Source organism: Pongo abelii, chromosome 19, assembly GCF_028885655.2.
Source record: "Pongo abelii isolate AG06213 chromosome 19, NHGRI_mPonAbe1-v2.0_pri, whole genome shotgun sequence".
NCBI lineage: Eukaryota > Metazoa > Chordata > Mammalia > Primates > Hominidae > Pongo > Pongo abelii.
The window spans coordinates 20,095,933-20,113,465 of NC_072004.2; the positions used below are offsets into that span (position 1 = coordinate 20,095,933).

The following is a 17,533-nucleotide window of genomic DNA, read 5'->3' on the forward strand; positions in this document are numbered from 1 at the left end:
TGGCAGGCAGGGCCTCAAAGCCTCCAGGTGGTGTGTTGGCATAGCAGACAGGGGCATTCGGGGGGCCTTTGGGCCAGGCTCCAGGGTGCAGACTGCCTGCACTGCAGTGATGGAGTTGGGAAGAGGCAGCAGTGTTCACAGCTATTGACTCCTTGTGCCAGCTGCCCATATCATCACTGTACGGGCTCAGCATCTCTGGCCCAGCTTGCCCAGGTTGTCTGATGTGAATTCTCACAGGACCTGAGGCTCACTGTGCCCTGGTCTCCTGTGTGGTCACCTGGGGTCCTGTGGTGCCCCTCTCCTCCTAGTACTTGGGATGAAGCCAGGTCCCTCTGGGCTTGGGACTCGGGCCCTGGGGGAGGGGCTCTGACCCACAGGTGGGGTCAGGGGCCCCAGGGCCTGCTGTTGGCTGGCTGGGGCTGCAGGAACCCCATGCTCAGCCTTCCCTCCAGAGGCCTTGCTGGGACCAAGTCCCCCATTGAGTATTTCCCAAGGCCCAGAAGCCAAAAATATAAAATAAAAATAAAATGTCAGTCAAAAACAGCCAGCAGCCATCTGGGGCTGTGAGGCAGCTGGGCAGGTGCCACCTAGGCTCCTTCCATGCCATGTTCTTCTACCAAGGGGAGTTGCAGGCAGGGGACACCTTGTTGCTGGGGTGTCTCTCGAAGTGCCTCCTCCCTGTCATAAACCCAGGCAGGGCCTGGTGTCGGGGTCCCAATGGGCTCACTGGACAAGGTGCGTCTTGTTGTTCCAGGGCTGGTGTCCACAGAAGATGAAGAAGTGACAGAGTTCCAGGAGCCGTGTTAAAAATGGCAGCAAAAGAAACATGGACACCCGACATGCAGGTCTGTGTGGAGCTGTGGCATAGAGTTCCCAGACAAGTGTTTCCATGTAATACAAAGCCTAACCTCACTGGGGGACAGGCTGCCCTCATCTTGAACCTCTGGGCCCCCTAGAGAGCATCCTGCTTTGCTAGGTTCTTGAGAAGCCCCTGGACCCCCGATATGCAGATCTGTGTGGAGCTGTGGCATAGAGTTCCCAGACAAGTGTTTCCTTATAATACAAAGCCTGACCTCACCGGGGGACAGGCTGCCATCATCTCTAGACTCTGGGCCCCTCAGACAGCAGTCTTCTGCCCTGGGTTCTTGAGAAGCCCCCACAGGGTCCCAAGAGCCGTGTTCCAAATGACAGCACATGAAACATGGACCCCAACATGCGGATCTGTGTGGAGCTGTGGCGTAGAGGTCCTGGACAAGTGTTTCTGTGTAATACAAAGCCTGACCTCACTGGGGGACTGGCTGCCCTCATCTAGAGCCTCTGGGCCCCTCAGAGAGCAATCTTCTACCCTGGGTTCTGGGGAGGCCCCTTCGTGCTAATGGGCCTCAGCCTGGGCCTTGGGGACAGCCCCGTCAGGCCAGGCTTGGGGAGGACACGACTTTTGTCCCAGGGGGGCTGATGGCATGAGCTCCTGGAGTTGAGCTGGTGGGGTGGGGATGGCCAGTCTGTCCCCCTCACAGAGGGTCCCAATGCCAGGGGACTCCCTCGAGGACCATTGCTCCAGCTCGGCTGAAAAAAAGAAGCAGACATGGTCAGCATCTTCTCCAAGCCCATCTGGTCTCTTGAGGGCTATGCCCCACAAACCTGGGTCTCTGGAGTCCTCTGAGTCCCTGTGCGGCCCCCTGGCCTGACACTGAGGATGCCCCTACAGGCTGCTGATCCCAGGGTGAGGTCTGTGTGCAGTCTGGGGTCAGGGAGCTTTCAGGGAACCTCAGGTCACTCCTGAAATGCCCCCAGGGTTCAGGGTGGCTCAGGGCTTCCTGCCTCACACCCTCACCTCAGGGCTGCTTGGCAGCCCAGATTCAGGACTCAGGTGGGAGGAACCTGCACTGTCACCCAGCCCCCTTGCCATCTCACATGGGGGCCTGTCTCCACAAGGGGTGAGAAATGAATGGGCACACGTTCCCCTCTGCCCTCCAGGCCATCCACCCCATGCCAGGGCTGCAGCTATCCCACACCCTGCTGAACTCTTGATTCTGGCTCTGGGTCAGGGCTGCCCCCAATGCCCTCTGCTCAAATCCACTCTGGGTCAGGGACACTGATTCTCTTGTCCCTCTGGCTTGTTGTTTTGACACCCTTGGAGGGGCACTCAAGAATGAGGAGTCCCTGCTGCTTGGAGGTGGGGGTGGGGGCTTCCACAGCTGGGTCTGACTGCTCCAGTGTCCCTCAGGGCCCTTCGAGGAGGAGAGAACGACAATGTGGAAAGTGGGGGAGGGGTGTTGGGGGCTCCTGCCCATGGCCCCTGCCTGTCCACACAGCATGTCCAGCACACAAACACACACATGTTCAGCGCCTGCCCTGAGGAGCGGCAGACCCATTTGACTTTCTTAGAGTAGAGGAGGAAGAGGAGGAAGAAGAGGTGCAGGAGGAAGGCCAGGTAGGAGGACTGGTGGGGACAGGGCACTCCCCACCATTGACGGCCCCAGAGGGTGACTCAGGAGGGGACTTGATGCTGGAGCCCACCTAGGGGTGGCAGGTCCCAGTGTTTCCTTGTGAGTTCCTTCATAGAGGCTTGAAGGTTCCTTAGGACTGCGTTGTCCTCCGGGGCCCAGCTCTAAGAGAGCCACTCCTGAAACTCCCAGATGGTGCTCCAGGAAAGCTTCATGAAGTGCTCTAGGGAGAGGGCAGGCATCAGGCCAGGAGGGTTCCCTGGGAGGGGTCATGCCTGCACCCTATTTCCACCAGGCCCACCTTCCACTGGGTGGTGCCTGGTCCTTTTAGGCCACCCCGGGGTCCAGCTGTGAACAGGAGGCCACAGCTCGGGAAGGCCAGGCAGGGAAGTGCTCACCACACTCCTAACTTTTTTTTTTTTTGAGACAGAGTCTTACTCTGTCACCCAGGCTGGAGTGCAGTGGCACGATCTCGGCTCACTGCAAGCTCTGCCTCCCGGATTCAAGCAATTCTCCTGCCTCAGCCTCCCGAGTAGCTGGGACTACAGGCGCCTGCCACCACGTCTGGCTAATTTTTTGTATTTTTAGTAGAGATGGGGTTTCACCGTGTTAGCCAGGATGGTCGGGATCTCCTGACCTCTTAATTCACCCGCCTCAGCCTCCCAAAGTGCTGGGATTACAGGCATGAGCCACCGGGCCCGGCCACTCCTGACTTTCATCTGGTCATGTTGGGGGGTGGACTCAGTGTCATCATGCCTTGCCCAGCCCACCAGGCCAGACACCCCTAACCGGATGGAGCAGGCAGTGTAAGGACACTTCCCTCAGGCCAGCCAGGGTCTGTCCCACGTGTTCCCCCAGGCACCCTCGGGCACACGGGACTTACTCCTGTGTATTTTGAATGATGCATGCGCCGTGGCCATCAGTACCCACGCGCCCTCCAAGATGAGCACATCCCACAGACGCAGGGTGAGCCCAAAGGATTTCTGTGGGGACAGCAAGTGTGAGAGAACTTGGCCTTTCCAAGCTGGGGCCAGTGGCCTGAGCAGGGCCCACTGGGGTTTCAGTCACCTGGAGTGCTGGGGACCCCTCTCCATGGGATGAGACCCCCCGTAAGACTGAGTCAGACAAGGTCCTGTAGCTCCTCATGGGGGGCTCATCTCAGCAGCGCTGTGGCTTCTGGAAGGAGGGACTTCCTGAGGACTTTGGGTTTCCCTGGGCCCTCTGAAGTCGGGTCCTTTGCCCCAGTCTGCCCACGAGGCTGGGCCTGAGCCCTGGCCTCTGCTGTGGGATGCCCCTCTTGGGCAGAGCCTGGCTTGTGAGCCCTGCAGGGACCTGCCTGTGCCTCCTGTGGGCTGGGGGTGAGCCAGATCCTCCTGGAGGAGCTGGACCCCTGATCTGAGGGAGCTGGGCACTGCGGGGCTGGAGGGTCCCTGGGCTGGGGTCTCCCTGTGCCTCCTTACCCCATCAAGGAAACACCGGAGGAGACTCATCAGCATGTAACCCTCAATGCACAGCGCTACCTTGACCTGAAGGGAGGAGCAGAGGTGCTTAGGGTCCCCTGGGCTGCCATGAAAACTTCCCACTTCCAGGCCCCTCTGTAGACCCTTCCTCAAGGAGCAGAACCCAGGGCGGTGGCCAGGGCTCCAACACCTGCCCCATGCACGGACCCCCAGTGGACACATATCCTTTAGCCTTGCTCAGCTGCAGCTCAGCCCTGGTCCCAGCACCTCTGCCTCTGCCAGGGCAGGAAAAGGAAACCCAACACCTAACCCATGGGGAATCCCCATCCCAGGTCAGGCCGTGGCTGGGACTCAGCCTCTTGCCAGCACCATGAGGGACTAGAGCCCCCCTGGCCTATGGGGCCCAGGGCCTCTGGAGAGGAGTGAGGGTGTCACCCACTCACCAGGTGTCTTATGATCTTCGGGAAGGACTTGTGCAACACCTGCTTCTGGTGTGATAGGAGCCTCTCGAGCCGGGCAGTATTTGGACTGTAGAATACTGAGAAACCCCCGACCCATCACCCCATCAGACCCCACTCCCAAGATGTGGAGGCATCAGCTGGAAGAGCTGGGCAGGGCGGGGAACCCTGGACCTCGAGACCTCCTTCCCTCTCATCTGGTGACCCCAGCATGCAGCCTCAGCCCTGGGGAGGAGGGCCCTGACTGGAGGCACTGCCCAGGGGCATCCTGGGTCCAGGTGCCAGGAGGGCAGCCTGCCTTTGACACCACGAGGCAGGTGCCAGTGGGGAGAACAGGGTGGGAGCTGGGGGCCATGTGGCTGTCTCTTAGATGTGGGGTCAGGCTGGGGGACGTGGGATGGGCAGTCACTGCCATCTAGGCTTTGTTGGCCCATCTGTAGGGAGGAAGGGTGGCTGGGAGCACAGCCAGCTGGGAAGCAGGAGGACACTCAGGGAGGTGAGTGGCACCTGCACAAAGTCAGGGCTGGCTTTGGGCAACAGAGGGCGGCCAGGGGGAAGTATCCATGCCCTCTGATGTTAGGGATGAAAGGCGTCTGACTTGAGGTGAGGGGGTCCCTGCCCAGATGCAGGCTGCTGTGGGACCCTCAGCAGGGACATCCTAGAGCCTCCAAACAAGCTGGGATAGAAGGAAGGCACCTTGCCTGGAAGTTGGGATCACCGGTCAGGGTGGCCATCCCTTGGCATGGCTGTGTAAGGCCCCAGGGGCAGCTGTCCACCTACCCTGCAGGGAGTGCCTCTCACCAGCCAGCAGCTGGGTCAGCGGCCAGAAAGCATCTTCCTCTGGCAGATACAGGAGGAGGATGGCGGTGACGCGGCTCAGGTCCCTGTGGTAGCCCACCTCCTGCAAGAGCCAGCGTCACCGTGGAAGGATGTCACCTGGGAGGGCTGAGGCCACCTGGGAGGACTTATGTCACCAGAGATGGCAGAGGTCCTTGGGGACACCTGCTTCAGGCCCCAGGGGATTTGAGATGCAGCCTCTGCACTCCTCCCCCGTCACTGGGCATGAGGACTGTCACGCACAACTCAGTTGACAAGGAGCATGGAGGGACTCCTGCAGCGAGTGTCCAAGCTCACATGGCCCGAAAGGGCACAGTCAGGGATTGTTCATGCTCCCTCCCCTGGGCCAGGCTGAGGAGGCCACTGTGCCAGGCCTGGGCTTGGTGCTGGGTGTGGGCCCTGCAGCAAACCCGGGTTCTGAGGGTCAGGCTCCCAGGGAGCTTGGGCAAGACGCCCCAGAAAGCACAGGAGTAGAGGACACTGGTTCCCATGAGGGGTTGTTTGCTCCATTTTTAAGGTGGGAAGGAAACAGTTTCAGAAAATGACATGAAGCCTGGGCAGCCTGTGAACTGCACCTGCTACGAGGGCAGGCAGCCAGGCGCTGACCACCACACAAGGGGTCCTGCAACAGCCCAAGGGCTGCCTGTTGGACACAGGGGGTGGCTGGATCCTCCATGTGGACAGCTCATGCAGTCAGCTCATTGGCTTTCCCCGCCTGGAATGGTCTGAAAAGCGGGGGCCAAGCAGGAGCAGCCACCTGGGTGACCCCCTCCCTATCTGCTATGCTCCTATGGGGTTTGGGCAAAGGGGAAATTGGATCACTGCCAAGTTTCCAGTGAAGAAGAGACTCCCCCAGGATGCAAACTCATTTCATGACAAGAGCCTGGCCCATCAGGCACCTCAGCAACTTGTCAAACCTGTCTCCTATGAGGACCATCCTGCATGGGACCCTGCCAAGCTCCTAGGCTTTGGGGCAACACCAGGAGGGGAAGGTCATTTCTTCATCTGAGATGTGGTGTTTGGGTCTAGGTGACACCAGGAGTCTGGGCTTCAACGCTTTTCTGTCTCAGTTTGACCTCTTGAGCCGCCCCCTTGTTTGGGTGTCCATGCCAGCAGTGAGCTTGAGTCCTGCCTACTACGTCCTGGTGGGTCACAAACACTGAATTTTCAAGAAGTTCCAACACCCCCGAGAGACACCCATGCCTGTGAATATGGGCACATGGCCCAGGAATATCGCTGCCCGGGAATACTCACAGGGTTATATGCAGAATAGGTCATGAGGATGTCACATAATTCCTGCTGCCTAGAAAAGAGGGAAAAGAGGGTTTTGTTTGTTTTGTGCAGATGCTGTCAGTTTCATTTTGTCTACAGACCTGGACAACAAACACAATTCTGGATTCAGATGATCCCCCAAATAAGCAGTGAGCTCTTCAGGACACCTGAGTTTTTAGGTGTTTTTTCAGTAAAATCCACATTCCTTGCAATGCAAATATCACAAGTGTACATTTGGATCAGTGATCATTTTCACTCTGGTTGATTTCTTCTTCCCTTTTTTCTCAGTTTGGACACACAGAAGTCCAGTCTTTGGGACATACAGTTCCACAGTTCTGAACCAATGTGCAGAGCTTCCCATCCACCACTGCAGCCCCTCCCAGAGAAGCTCCTTCATCCTCCAAGTCCGCAGTGTGTCCCCTTTGCAGCCAACATCTCCTGGCTCCGTCAGTGCCTGGCCGTCCTGACTGTTCTGTGTCTCTGTGGTTTGCCCTTTTCCAGAATGGCCGATGAATTGCAATCCCACGGTGGTAGCCTGTTGAGTCTGGCTTTGTTCCCTCAGCAATACGCATCTAAGATCCACCCATGTTCCTGCGGGCATTGGGGGTTCGTTCCTTTTCCTCACTGAGTCGTCTCTGTCTGAAGAGTGGGCCCCCCTTCCTCCCCAATAACCCTGTTGAAGATCATCTCGGTAGCCTCCAGGTGTGAGTGACAATCAACCAAACAGTGAACGTGGCATGCGGGTTTTACTTGTACGTCAGTTTTCTAATCAGTGTGGTCAATATCTATGACACTTTGGGGACGTGTGGTATGAGGCCACCGAGCTTTGTGAGCCACGGCCCATTTGACTTACAAAGTGGCTGTGCCTTGTCGCATTCCCACCAGCCATGGATGACAGTTTCCGGGGCCCCGCATCCTCCCTGGTATTTTGGGCTGTCAGTGTTACCAGAGAAGGCTCCTGAGCCCCACCATCCTGCCACCTTCCCATGGGTCCCTAGGAGAGCACTTTTCACTATCTGCATGATTTTTTTTTCCTGCCTTCTGTCTCCTTGGGAGTCACCTGGGTTCTGGCCCTACACGTCCCAGCCTGGCCCATGGCTTAGAGCCGGGGAGGCGCACAGTTCATGGTGCCGGCTGCTCCCTGGGCCAGGAGAGCCCTTGGTGGCTCTGTCACCCTTCCTGGGTGACCCTGGTCTCTGCCCTGGGGACACCCTCATTCCTCTGGATTGCTCCCATCTTCCCTGGGACCCCTACAGCCCCCATAGGCCTTACTTGACTCTGAATCTTTGAACATCACGTGGTTCAGCAGGGTGTGGCTGACATCTAGCTGGATGCAGTAGGTGATCCTGGAGGACCTCTTGCCCTTCTCCTTCATGACCTGTAGGGCAGGGCCAAGAGGAGGAAGCAGCCTCAGAACAGAAAAAAGGCTCCTTGCCCCAAACGGCAGTCATCCCACAGTCAGCACTTCTGGAAGGAAGGGAGGAAGGTTTCCTTCTGCAGAAAGCTCCTTTTTGCCTTGTTTCTGAAGCCAGGGAGGTTCAGCAGAGCCCAGCGCACCTGCGGTGCCTGAGTCACCATCTGTGCCCAGGATGTGTGTTTGACCACAGCCTCCACCCCCAACCTGGGCTCAACGTTCCCTCCAGCTGGAGTCCTGGGCTCCTGATACTAGCTGGCTTGTTTGTCCTGCCCTGGCTGAGTGTGGGAGGGCCTTACCTTATATTTCCCTGGGTTCTGGGACTTGACTTTGTCCATGTCTAGCAGGAGTGACCACGCCTGGCCCCGCGCCACCAGGGGAATGCCTTTGTACACTCTTTGAAACAGCTACAGGCAGAAGAACACTCCACTGAGACAGGACACGGGGCACCTGAGGAGGAAAGCTGGCAAACAGGCCTGCTGTCCTATGGTGAGGACAGGGCGCCACCACCCACTGAGAGGCAGACAGTGCCAGGTCACAGCCATGGGCACCTGTCTCCTGGCTCTGCAGAGAGCAGTCACAGGGGCCACTCCCTCCCCATGTTACCTTCTTGCTGCTCTTATATTTTGTCTAGTCTGCAAGCATCTGTAGCCACTTGTTGGTACGTTTACTTTCCTTATGTCTTTGCTGTCAAATGAGCCATAATGGAGTTAGCAGAGCTGCCAGGCCTCTGACAGTGGCCCGTGGATGTTGGGTCCTGGGCTTTGGGGCCCTGAAGGGACCCAATCTGAAGGAGCAAGAAAAGGGCAGACCCTGGATGCTGAGACCCTCTGAAAGAACTGGAGCTGGTGGTCTGGACTGGTGATGCCAGGACACACCATCCTCAGGGCACAGACGCACCGAGTTTTGGTCAGGTCCCAGCCTTCAGCTGGGGACTTGGTGCAATCAGGTAGTGGATTCTGAGTGGGAACTGCAATTCTTGGTTTGGGTTTTGGTCAAGCCCTCATGGGAACAGTCTAGCAGGAAAGGCCGCCCCTCCCAGTGACGGCCATGGCCAACTCACCACCGCTCGGGCCCACGGGCCACCCCCTCTGCTTCACCGACCACCCCTGATTCCCGGTCCCTGGAGGGGCCTCCCACGCAGTAGGCACAGGCTCTTACCTCCACCTCCAGGGCACTGATGGGGGGCAGTTCCGTCTCACTGAGAGCCAACCCAGGCAGAGCTGAGGACTTGCCTGGGCCAGGAGCCATCCCCCTTCCTGAGAGGGCCCCAGGGAAGGACCAGCCTAACCCATCCACCCTAAGTCTCAGCCCGGGACAAGGCACAGAGAAGCAAGGCAAGGGCCTCCCTGAGGTGCTGACACCTGTGAGGCACCAGGACCCTGGAGAAGAGGGAGCTCGAGGCTTGCCTGACGGGGGGCCACATGGGGCCTGTGGGGCACCTCAGACTACACAATGGGGCTGCTCCTCCTGGGCCGGAGGCAACACCCTCTGTGGATGCTGAGAAAGTCCAGTTCTGAGACGGGATGGGTGCCGCCCAGAGTGGGTGGCCAAGCCCTGACTTACAGCAGTGCCTCAGGAGTGATCACATCACCCACCAGAGACCAGGGAGCCTGGCCTGAGTGCTGCCCAGTGCCCTGAGGTTGCACCTGGAGCGCATCCCATCAGACACTCCCCATAGGCCTTGCAGGGTCTGACCTCCCAGCATGAACCTGCCTCTCCCTGCATCCCGGCCGCTGACCCTGCCTGTTCCCTATCTTCCCCCATCCTGCCCAACCCAGAGATGTGACCCTCTGTCCAGCCACCCTGGCCCTTCTGTGACCCTTGTCCTATCTGAACCTCTGAGTGAGACCTCCCAGATCCATCCACACCCATGCCTTGGTCACTATCTCACTGGGCTGCCCAGCACTGCTGCGGAGACATCCAGGACAACAAGGGTGACCAAAGGCCCTGCAGGCAGTGAGGCTGGCCCCACCACCCTGCCTCCAGCCTCAGCTGGCTCTCAGAGTCATTGGCCTTCAGCCCTCAGCCTCCTCCCAGCCACTGCAAAAACCAGGACATGGGATGCCTGGCTGTCCTCCCCCTACTGTCCTGCCTGCCCCGACTCTGCCCCTGCATCCACCCTGTGAGGTGTTGACTTAGCCAGTGGGAGGCAGAGTCTCTGGAGGGCCATGCAGAGCCTTGGGGACTGACCGAGTCCCCCCACTGAGGGGTCCCAGGTGAACCATTGTTCCTTGCCCCACCCCGTGTGTTGTCCTCTTCAGGCTGTCAACTCCTCCCTGGGCTGGCTTGGTTCAGGTGCATCCCAGAAGTGGCTCACCCCGCCCTCCTCCCCCAGGCTCCTTCCTCTCTCCATCATGTGTGTCCCAAGGGGCCAGCTCCAAGCTGGGCTCCCCTTACCAGGCCCAAGTCCCTTCCCTGCACCACTCCTGGGACCTTCAGCTACATGCTCTGTTGTCCCCCTGGCCTCAGGGAGACAGACCAGGGCCCTGCCCTTCTTCTTCCACAACCTACCAGGGCCAGGGCCAAGGCCCTCACTGTCCCCATGCCCCTTCCTCTTGGCTGAGCCCCCTGAGCCCTCAGAGATCTGCTATACAACTGCCCAGAGGCCAGGTCAGGTGCACCCTTGCCCTGTGGCCACAACCCTCAGATCTCACCAAGGCAGGCCCCAAGGGGACAGGGCCAGACCCTCAGGCTGCCCCCTTCTCTCCTGCTTACTTGGAGACCACAGTCCTGAGAGCCCAAGGGCCTGTCCTAGTCCCCTCTCTGTCCCTACCCACTCTCCCAAGCTCCCTAAATGTGTCATGAGGCTGTGCCCTAACCCTGACCACAGGCTGCACCTGCAGGACAGCCTGGGAGGAGTTCTGACCCTGGAGAGGAGGTTGGCCCCCAACAGGGAGACATGTCCTGCTTCAGAGAGGCCTTTCTAGAAACAAAACCCATCCCTGAGGTGAGATTGGTGGCTGGGGTCAGGGGGACAGAGGACTCATTGCACAATCCCGAGGTGATTGGTGTATTTCTCGATGTCAACCTGTTCATGCCTGATGTCCACTGCTGCCCCAGCTTGGTGTCCCTGAAACTCAGAGAAGGCCAGGATAGGGGGTAGGGGGTGCAGTGTGAGAGGTGTGGGGTCCCCAGGGATGTTGGCAGCCCCTCCGCACCCTGTGATCTTACAGAGCCCAGGACCCTCTGACCAGGGCGCAGCGGGAGAGGCGAGGCCCTGCCTCCCTCGAGGGAGCAGCCCAACCTGTACCTGCTCATACTTAGTAATGATGATGTTGCCTTGCCCCTGGGCAGGCAGGGTATCTGGGTCCTGATCCATCTTCACCCTGCAAGACAAGGTCATCCAAAGGCTCTGCTGCACCCGAGAGCTCCAGAGAACAGCCGAACCACAACCACTGCACTCCCAGACACACTCCAGTCTGGTGAGCCCCATTCCACTACCCCTCCCAGATGACAAGGGGCCAGACTCAGTGGCCCCACCCCTGGCTGGATCTCTGGAGTCCTTGCCTCCAACCAGTGGTGGGCTCCTTCCTGAGGACTTGAGCACACGGGGACCTGGACAGAGAGGCCCATTGTCCCTGAACACCTCAAGGCGGACACACACCTGCCCCTGCAGGACAAACGGTGTCCACTTGCTGAAGATGATGGGCTGTTATGGACACCTGGAGGCAGGTGGGGTCAGGGACTGGACGTCTCTATAGGATTGTTCAGATACCAGGAAGATACTCAGTTTTCTGTAGGAAGCAAGACATCTGGTGACTGCTCCATTGTACCCCAATTCTCACTCACTCTGGCCAGTGAAGCTGCTTCAGGAACAAAGCCAGCCAAGCAGTTTGGTTTGGGGAAAAGATGATCTATTGACTCCAGAGCAGCCTCTGTGCTTGTGGAGACCCCGTCTCAGGTCAAGGATGGCGGACACCACAATTCCCAGCTGTCAATACAGGAGGGGGCTTTGTTTTCCTGGGTCACTAAGAAAGAACAAGAGAACTCTGGGGCCTTAGTCCTAGAGAACGCCCGGGGAGACTGTCCCCCCAGGAATACTCGGGGCAAAGAGAGGGTAAGGCCTCTAGAGGATCAGACAGAGAGAATAGGATGCTGTGAGAGGGTTCCAGTCCCCAAGCCCCTTTGACCAGGAAGGATGATCGTCACCCTCCAGGCAGCCCTCCAGGGCTCCTCCAATTTCCACAACTGCCCAAGGGCAGAGGGCTCCCCACCCCACTCCTAGATGAAGGACCCCGTGTGTCCAGTGGGTCCCACAGCAACCATCAGTGACCGCACCTGAAGTCTGAGTTGGTGAGACCTCCTCCTGTGGGGACCCAGCTTAGGGCACAGACTTGGACCAAGAATCTCACCCTCCACCCCACCCACAGGGGCTCTGTCCCATTGGCTCTTCCAGCACCAGACCCTGCCTCCCTGAAGTCCAGAACTCCAGGAAGGTTTGGAATCTTAAGTAGGGAGGCCACAGAGGTCAGAGCTCAAGTCCAGCATGGCAAAGGTTAGGGCTGAGAGCATGGCCCAGGTCACATCTGGGTCTCTGGGCCAGTCACTGCCTCTCTGAATCTACACATCTCACCTGTGGAATGGGTACATTTGGGGACAGCACCCACCCCCACAGAGTCACTGTGAGGACAAAGGAGAGGATGGCCCACCCAGTCAGTGCAGAACATGCAACCAGTGAGTGCTCAGGGATGACCCTCTTCGGCATCTGCCCAGAGGTCACTCACCTGAGTCTGCTGAGGCTGCTGTGCCTCTCACTTAGAAAAGTCATTTATGCACAGAACCAGACACCTGTGTGTGTCTTGTGTCCAAGTGCTGCACAACACAGAGGTGGGTGGGTGGGCGGGTGGGCGGGTGGGCGGTCACTCAGCACCAGTGACATTGTGGGGTCATGCCACCCATCACAATGGACCCATTTCCCAGGTCAAGAGGGCCCAGAGTCAGTGTCCTCCAGTCCCCAAGGTGTCAAAATGTGTTTGTGCAGGTGAGTATGCACGTTTATGTGGGTGAACATGTGTGTGCACAAGTAGCTTCTCTGGGCAGGGCCGGCTGTCCCACTTACGTGTGAACCCAAGTACTCATCAAGTCCTCATCAGTGTCATCTTCCCTTGAGGCCTGTGGCCAACATCAGAGCATCCATGGGTCCTCACCAACCTCAGACTTACCCACCTGGGGCAGTCCTGAAGATGCAGATGGGGGTTAGGGGGTAGAGGGCACAGGGCAGGGCCCCTCATTAGGGGGAACTCAGCTAGACTGTAAAATGCTAGGTGCGAGTGGCAGGGTCGGATTCTACACACTTTCTCACCTCCTCCTCCCAGTAGCCTTCTGGGGTGCCATGACTCATTTCTGCTACGGATGGAGGCAAGGCTTTAAGGACAAACCCCGTGCCTGAGGTCACCTAGCAACCATCTGGCCAGGCCCCCACTAACCAGACCCCTGCTGGCCAGGCTTTCACTGACCGTTTTCCCAGTGACCAGGCCTTCTGACTAGGTCCTCGCTGATCAGGCCCCTGATGACCAGGCTCCAACTGACCATGTCCCCACTGAGCAGGTTTTCACTGACTAAGCCCCAGTGGCCAAACCTCTGCTGACCAGGCCCCTGATGACCAATTCCCCACTGACCATGTCCTTGCTGACCAGTCCCCCAGTGACCAGGCCTTCCTGCCCAGGTCCCCACTGCCCAGGTCCCCACTGCCCAGGCCCCAGAGCAGCAGTGTTCAAGGTCCCCTACCACAACTGCCCACAGGCAGAGGGCTCCCTACTCCCAGACAAGGGACCCCATGTGGCCAGTGGGTCCCACGGAGACCATCAGTGTCTGCACGTGAAGTCTGAGTTGGTGAGACCTCCTCCTGCGGGGACCCAGCTTAAGGTACAGACTTGGACCGAGCACCACCTCCCTCCACCCCACCCATAGGAGTTCCATCCCAGCAGCTCTTCCAGGGCCAGACTCTGCACCATCTGGGGCCGGAAAACTCCGGGCAGATTTGGAATCCAGGGCAGGGAGGCCACAGAAGTCAGGGCTTACACAGGGCAGGGCTGAGAGCACAACCCAGGGTCACGTCTGGGTCCCTTGGCCAGTCACCGCCTCTCTGACCCTAGACATCTCACCTGTGGAATGCGTGCATTCGGGGACAGCACCCACCCCACAGAGTCCACCAGGTCAGTGCAGAACAGGCACCCGGTGAGTGCTCAGGGATGACCCTCCTTGGCACCTGCCCAGAGGCCCCAGCACTGCCCACCAGGTAGTGACTGTCCCCAGGTCAGCAGGGAGGGAACAAAGAGGTCACACTCAACTGAGGTGGCTGAGTCAGCTGTGTCTCTCACTTAGCAAACTTCCTCTTCTCAGAACCAGACACCTCTATGTCTTGTCTCCAAGAGCTCTAGACATAGAAAGGGCAGGCGGGCAGGTGGGCGACTGCTCAGCACCAGTGACACTGTGGGGTCATGACACCCATCACAATGGGCCTCTGCCTGGGTCAGCAGGGCCCAGAGTCAGCAACATCCACTCTCTGAAGTGTCAACGTGCGTGTGTGCAGTGTTTGTGCATATGAGCATCCACGTGTATGTGGGTGAACATGTGTACATACGTGTGTCACTGCTCTGGCTGGGCCTGACTGCCCTACTCACATGTGCACCCAGGACACTGGCTCACTGTTGTCACTGTCTCCCCCTCGGGACCCATGGCCATCATTGGAGCATCCATGGGTGCTCCCTAACCTCACACCTCCCCATCCAGGGCAGTCCTGGCATTGCAGATGGGGGATGGGGGGCAGAGGGTTGAGGGTTGGGGGCAAAGGGCAAAGGGCAGGTCCCCTCCCTAGCAGGGGTCTCAGCTAGGCTGTAAAGTGCTAGGTCTGTGCGGCAGGGCTGGATTTCACACACCTGCTCACCTCCTCCTCCCATTAGTCCTCCAGAGTGCCATGACTCATTCCCACTACAGATGGCAGCAAGGAGGCTCCAATGACAAACCGTGCCTGAGGTCACCCAGTGGCCACCTGGCCAGGACTCTGCTAGCCAGACCCCCACTGACCAGGCTCCTACTGACCAGGCCTTCACTGACCAGATTCCCACTGACCAGGCCCCTACTGAGCAGAACCCTGAGCCACGGTGCTCAGTGTTTCCTGCCAATGACCCCCCTCAGTCCACAGACCCTCCCCTTCTTGCATCAGCACCTACAAGCCATCCCCTGGGGGTCTTCTCGGGTCAAGACCCCCACTCCAGGACACAGGGATGGAAAATCGGCCTCAGGCTCCGGGTGTCCAGCTTCATGCTTGCCCCCAAAAGCCCTCTGGGCTTACCTCAAAGGGCGCAGTGAGGTGGCCTGGTACTGCCTGGACATGATGTCTGGGCCTATTCCTGAGCCACAAAGCCAGAGGCACAGAGGGACGTTTGTCAGACCAGGCACCCTGTTTTGCTGGGTCTCCCAGGGTTCTTCCTGTGGAGGCTGGATCCACAGACACAGCACTGAGGCTGCAGGGTGACTGGCCCAGAACCCTCAACTGGCCGGGGGACCACATGAGGACTATCCCCAGATGGCCAGAAGACCCTTTGCTAATTTCCTGGTACCTCATTTCTCACCAGCTACCCTTCCCCCATCAGGAATCCTCTTCTTGCAGAGTTGATGCGGAGAGGAAGACAGTGACAGAATCCATGGAAAGAAATGAAACAAAATGACAATAGAGCATCATCTAATTCCTGTCCATCTGAGAGGAAAGCCTGAGGAAGCCTATTGGGTTCCATCACCCTGAGGGCTCCGAGGATGGCGTCACACAGAGCAGTACCCAATGGCAGGGGCAGTGGTCCATCCCTGCAGACGTCATCGAGGGCACACCCGGGGTCGTCCAGGGTCATGGACCCGGACATAGTGCAGAAACTGGGTCAACAAGAGTGCACACACGCACACGTGCACACTCAAACACTGGAATAAAATGAATTGAATTTTGTAGCCAGTGTGTAAGCACGTGAGCACACACACACACACACACACTTGCTGCTGATCTGCTGACTTACCTCATTGGCATGAAACAGCTGCTGAGCCTGCAATTGCTTTGCCTTTCCCTGGATTTTTCCTTAGGTTACTCTAACTGCTGGGTTACTGGCCTGTTTAGCTTCATGAACATGGGTTTCACTTTATTTTTATGGGGTTCCAGCTCTTGCTCATGGAATCCCTCCCTGCCTGTTCTGTAATCTTCCCTTGTTTACTGCCTGTGGACTTCGAGTACCAGACACAGAGAAAGCTTTGTAAAGACTGTTTACTCAGGCCCCACAATTTCCATAGCAGGTCCCTTAATTCCCATCACCTCCAGGGAGGGTCATTGCTGGGATCCTAGGAATCATGTGCCTTGTCTTGATGGCCACAGTGGTAAACATAATAGTTCTTCCCTCTGTGCAATTCTGGAACATAAAAATCTTCTCTGGTAACAAGACTACAGAAAGCAATGAAAGCAACACTAAACTGAGAGTTTGCTGGCCTGTGTTTCTAAGAAATTTAATGTTTTTACATAAATAATGAAGAAGAAATGACTTTTCTAAAGTTCCTATCATTTATGCCATGGATTGGACTCTTCTGTGAATGCAGTTTCATTGATGGATGTGGATAATTAGCTTAACTTCAAGTAAAAGAGAGACAGCAAATTGTAAACATAACTTTGCTTTTTTACACTCAAATGACATTAATCAGACAGTTGCGGATCTCTAGAAATATATATTTGCAAGCATAAGTTCTATATTGAAATACCCAAGTTTGGAATCCTTCGGGTGACTTATTTTTCATCAAGTAGAAATAATATTAAAATTGCAAAGATTTATTATGATTTATATTATTTGTCCTAATGGCAAAAATGAATTCGAATACATTTATTAAAGTATAATATACACAGGAATCCTGTTATTCTACTATTCTGATTTATCACAAAGAGAACACATGCTTGGAGCTATCACACAGTCCAAGAAAATGAAATAAAAATAACAGTCTGGAAATCCCTCTCCTGAAGGTCTGCTCCCTAACCACTGCCCATCTGTCTTGCCAAAGCAAAGAGTCACCTGGTTTCTAGCAGCCCCAATTAGAGTTGCCTGTTTCATAAATGGATGCATGGAGGGCCATTCAGTAGGAATGGTTTTGTGTGTGGCTTCTTTGGCCCAGCATTCCATTTGTGACATTCCTTCATGCTGTTTCATGAAGCAGTTCATTTCTTTTCCCTGCTCGGTGGTGCTCTGCGTGAATATGGCACATCTATCAATTCTACTGTTGATGGACATTGGTTTGTTTCCAGTTTGGGGCTATTAGCAAAAAAGCCACCATGAACATTCTCATTAATTTCTTTTGGTACACATGTATATTTTAGTTAAGTACAGCCCTACAAATAAAATAGCTTGGTCATAGTAACTGCATATGTTCAACTGCAGTGCATCTCACTAAAAATGTCAGCTAGGAGGAAAAAGCTCAAGAGCTCTATTGTACAATATGTTGACAATAGTTAATAACAATGTGGTAATATTTGAAATTGTTAAGACAGCAGATTTTAAATGTTCTCACCACACACACACACAAAAAAAATAAGTATCGGCCAGGCACGGTGGCTCACGCATGTAATCCTAGCACTTTGGGAGGCTGAGGCGGGTGGATCACAAGATCGGGAGTTTGAGA

The 17,533-nt window shown here is 56.6% G+C and overlaps 1 protein-coding gene across 1 annotated transcript; it reads right to left on the reverse strand.

The window, feature by feature from the left end:
• Positions 1–2,344: 2,344 nt before the first annotated feature.
• TBC1D28 (TBC1 domain family member 28) lies at positions 2,345–14,027 on the reverse strand. The gene is given in 15 exon segments (XM_054535524.2): positions 2,345–2,670; positions 3,331–3,430; positions 3,908–3,973; positions 4,351–4,445; positions 5,146–5,266; positions 6,457–6,505; positions 7,747–7,762; positions 7,765–7,852; positions 8,188–8,295; positions 8,495–8,575; positions 9,050–10,961; positions 11,142–11,217; positions 11,496–11,586; positions 11,681–11,859; positions 12,616–14,027. Coding segments are annotated over 11 exon segments (873 nt in total). The 5' UTR covers positions 9,140–10,961; positions 11,142–11,217; positions 11,496–11,586; positions 11,681–11,859; positions 12,616–14,027; the 3' UTR covers positions 2,345–2,611.
• Between the last annotated feature and the right edge of the window lie 3,506 nt (positions 14,028–17,533).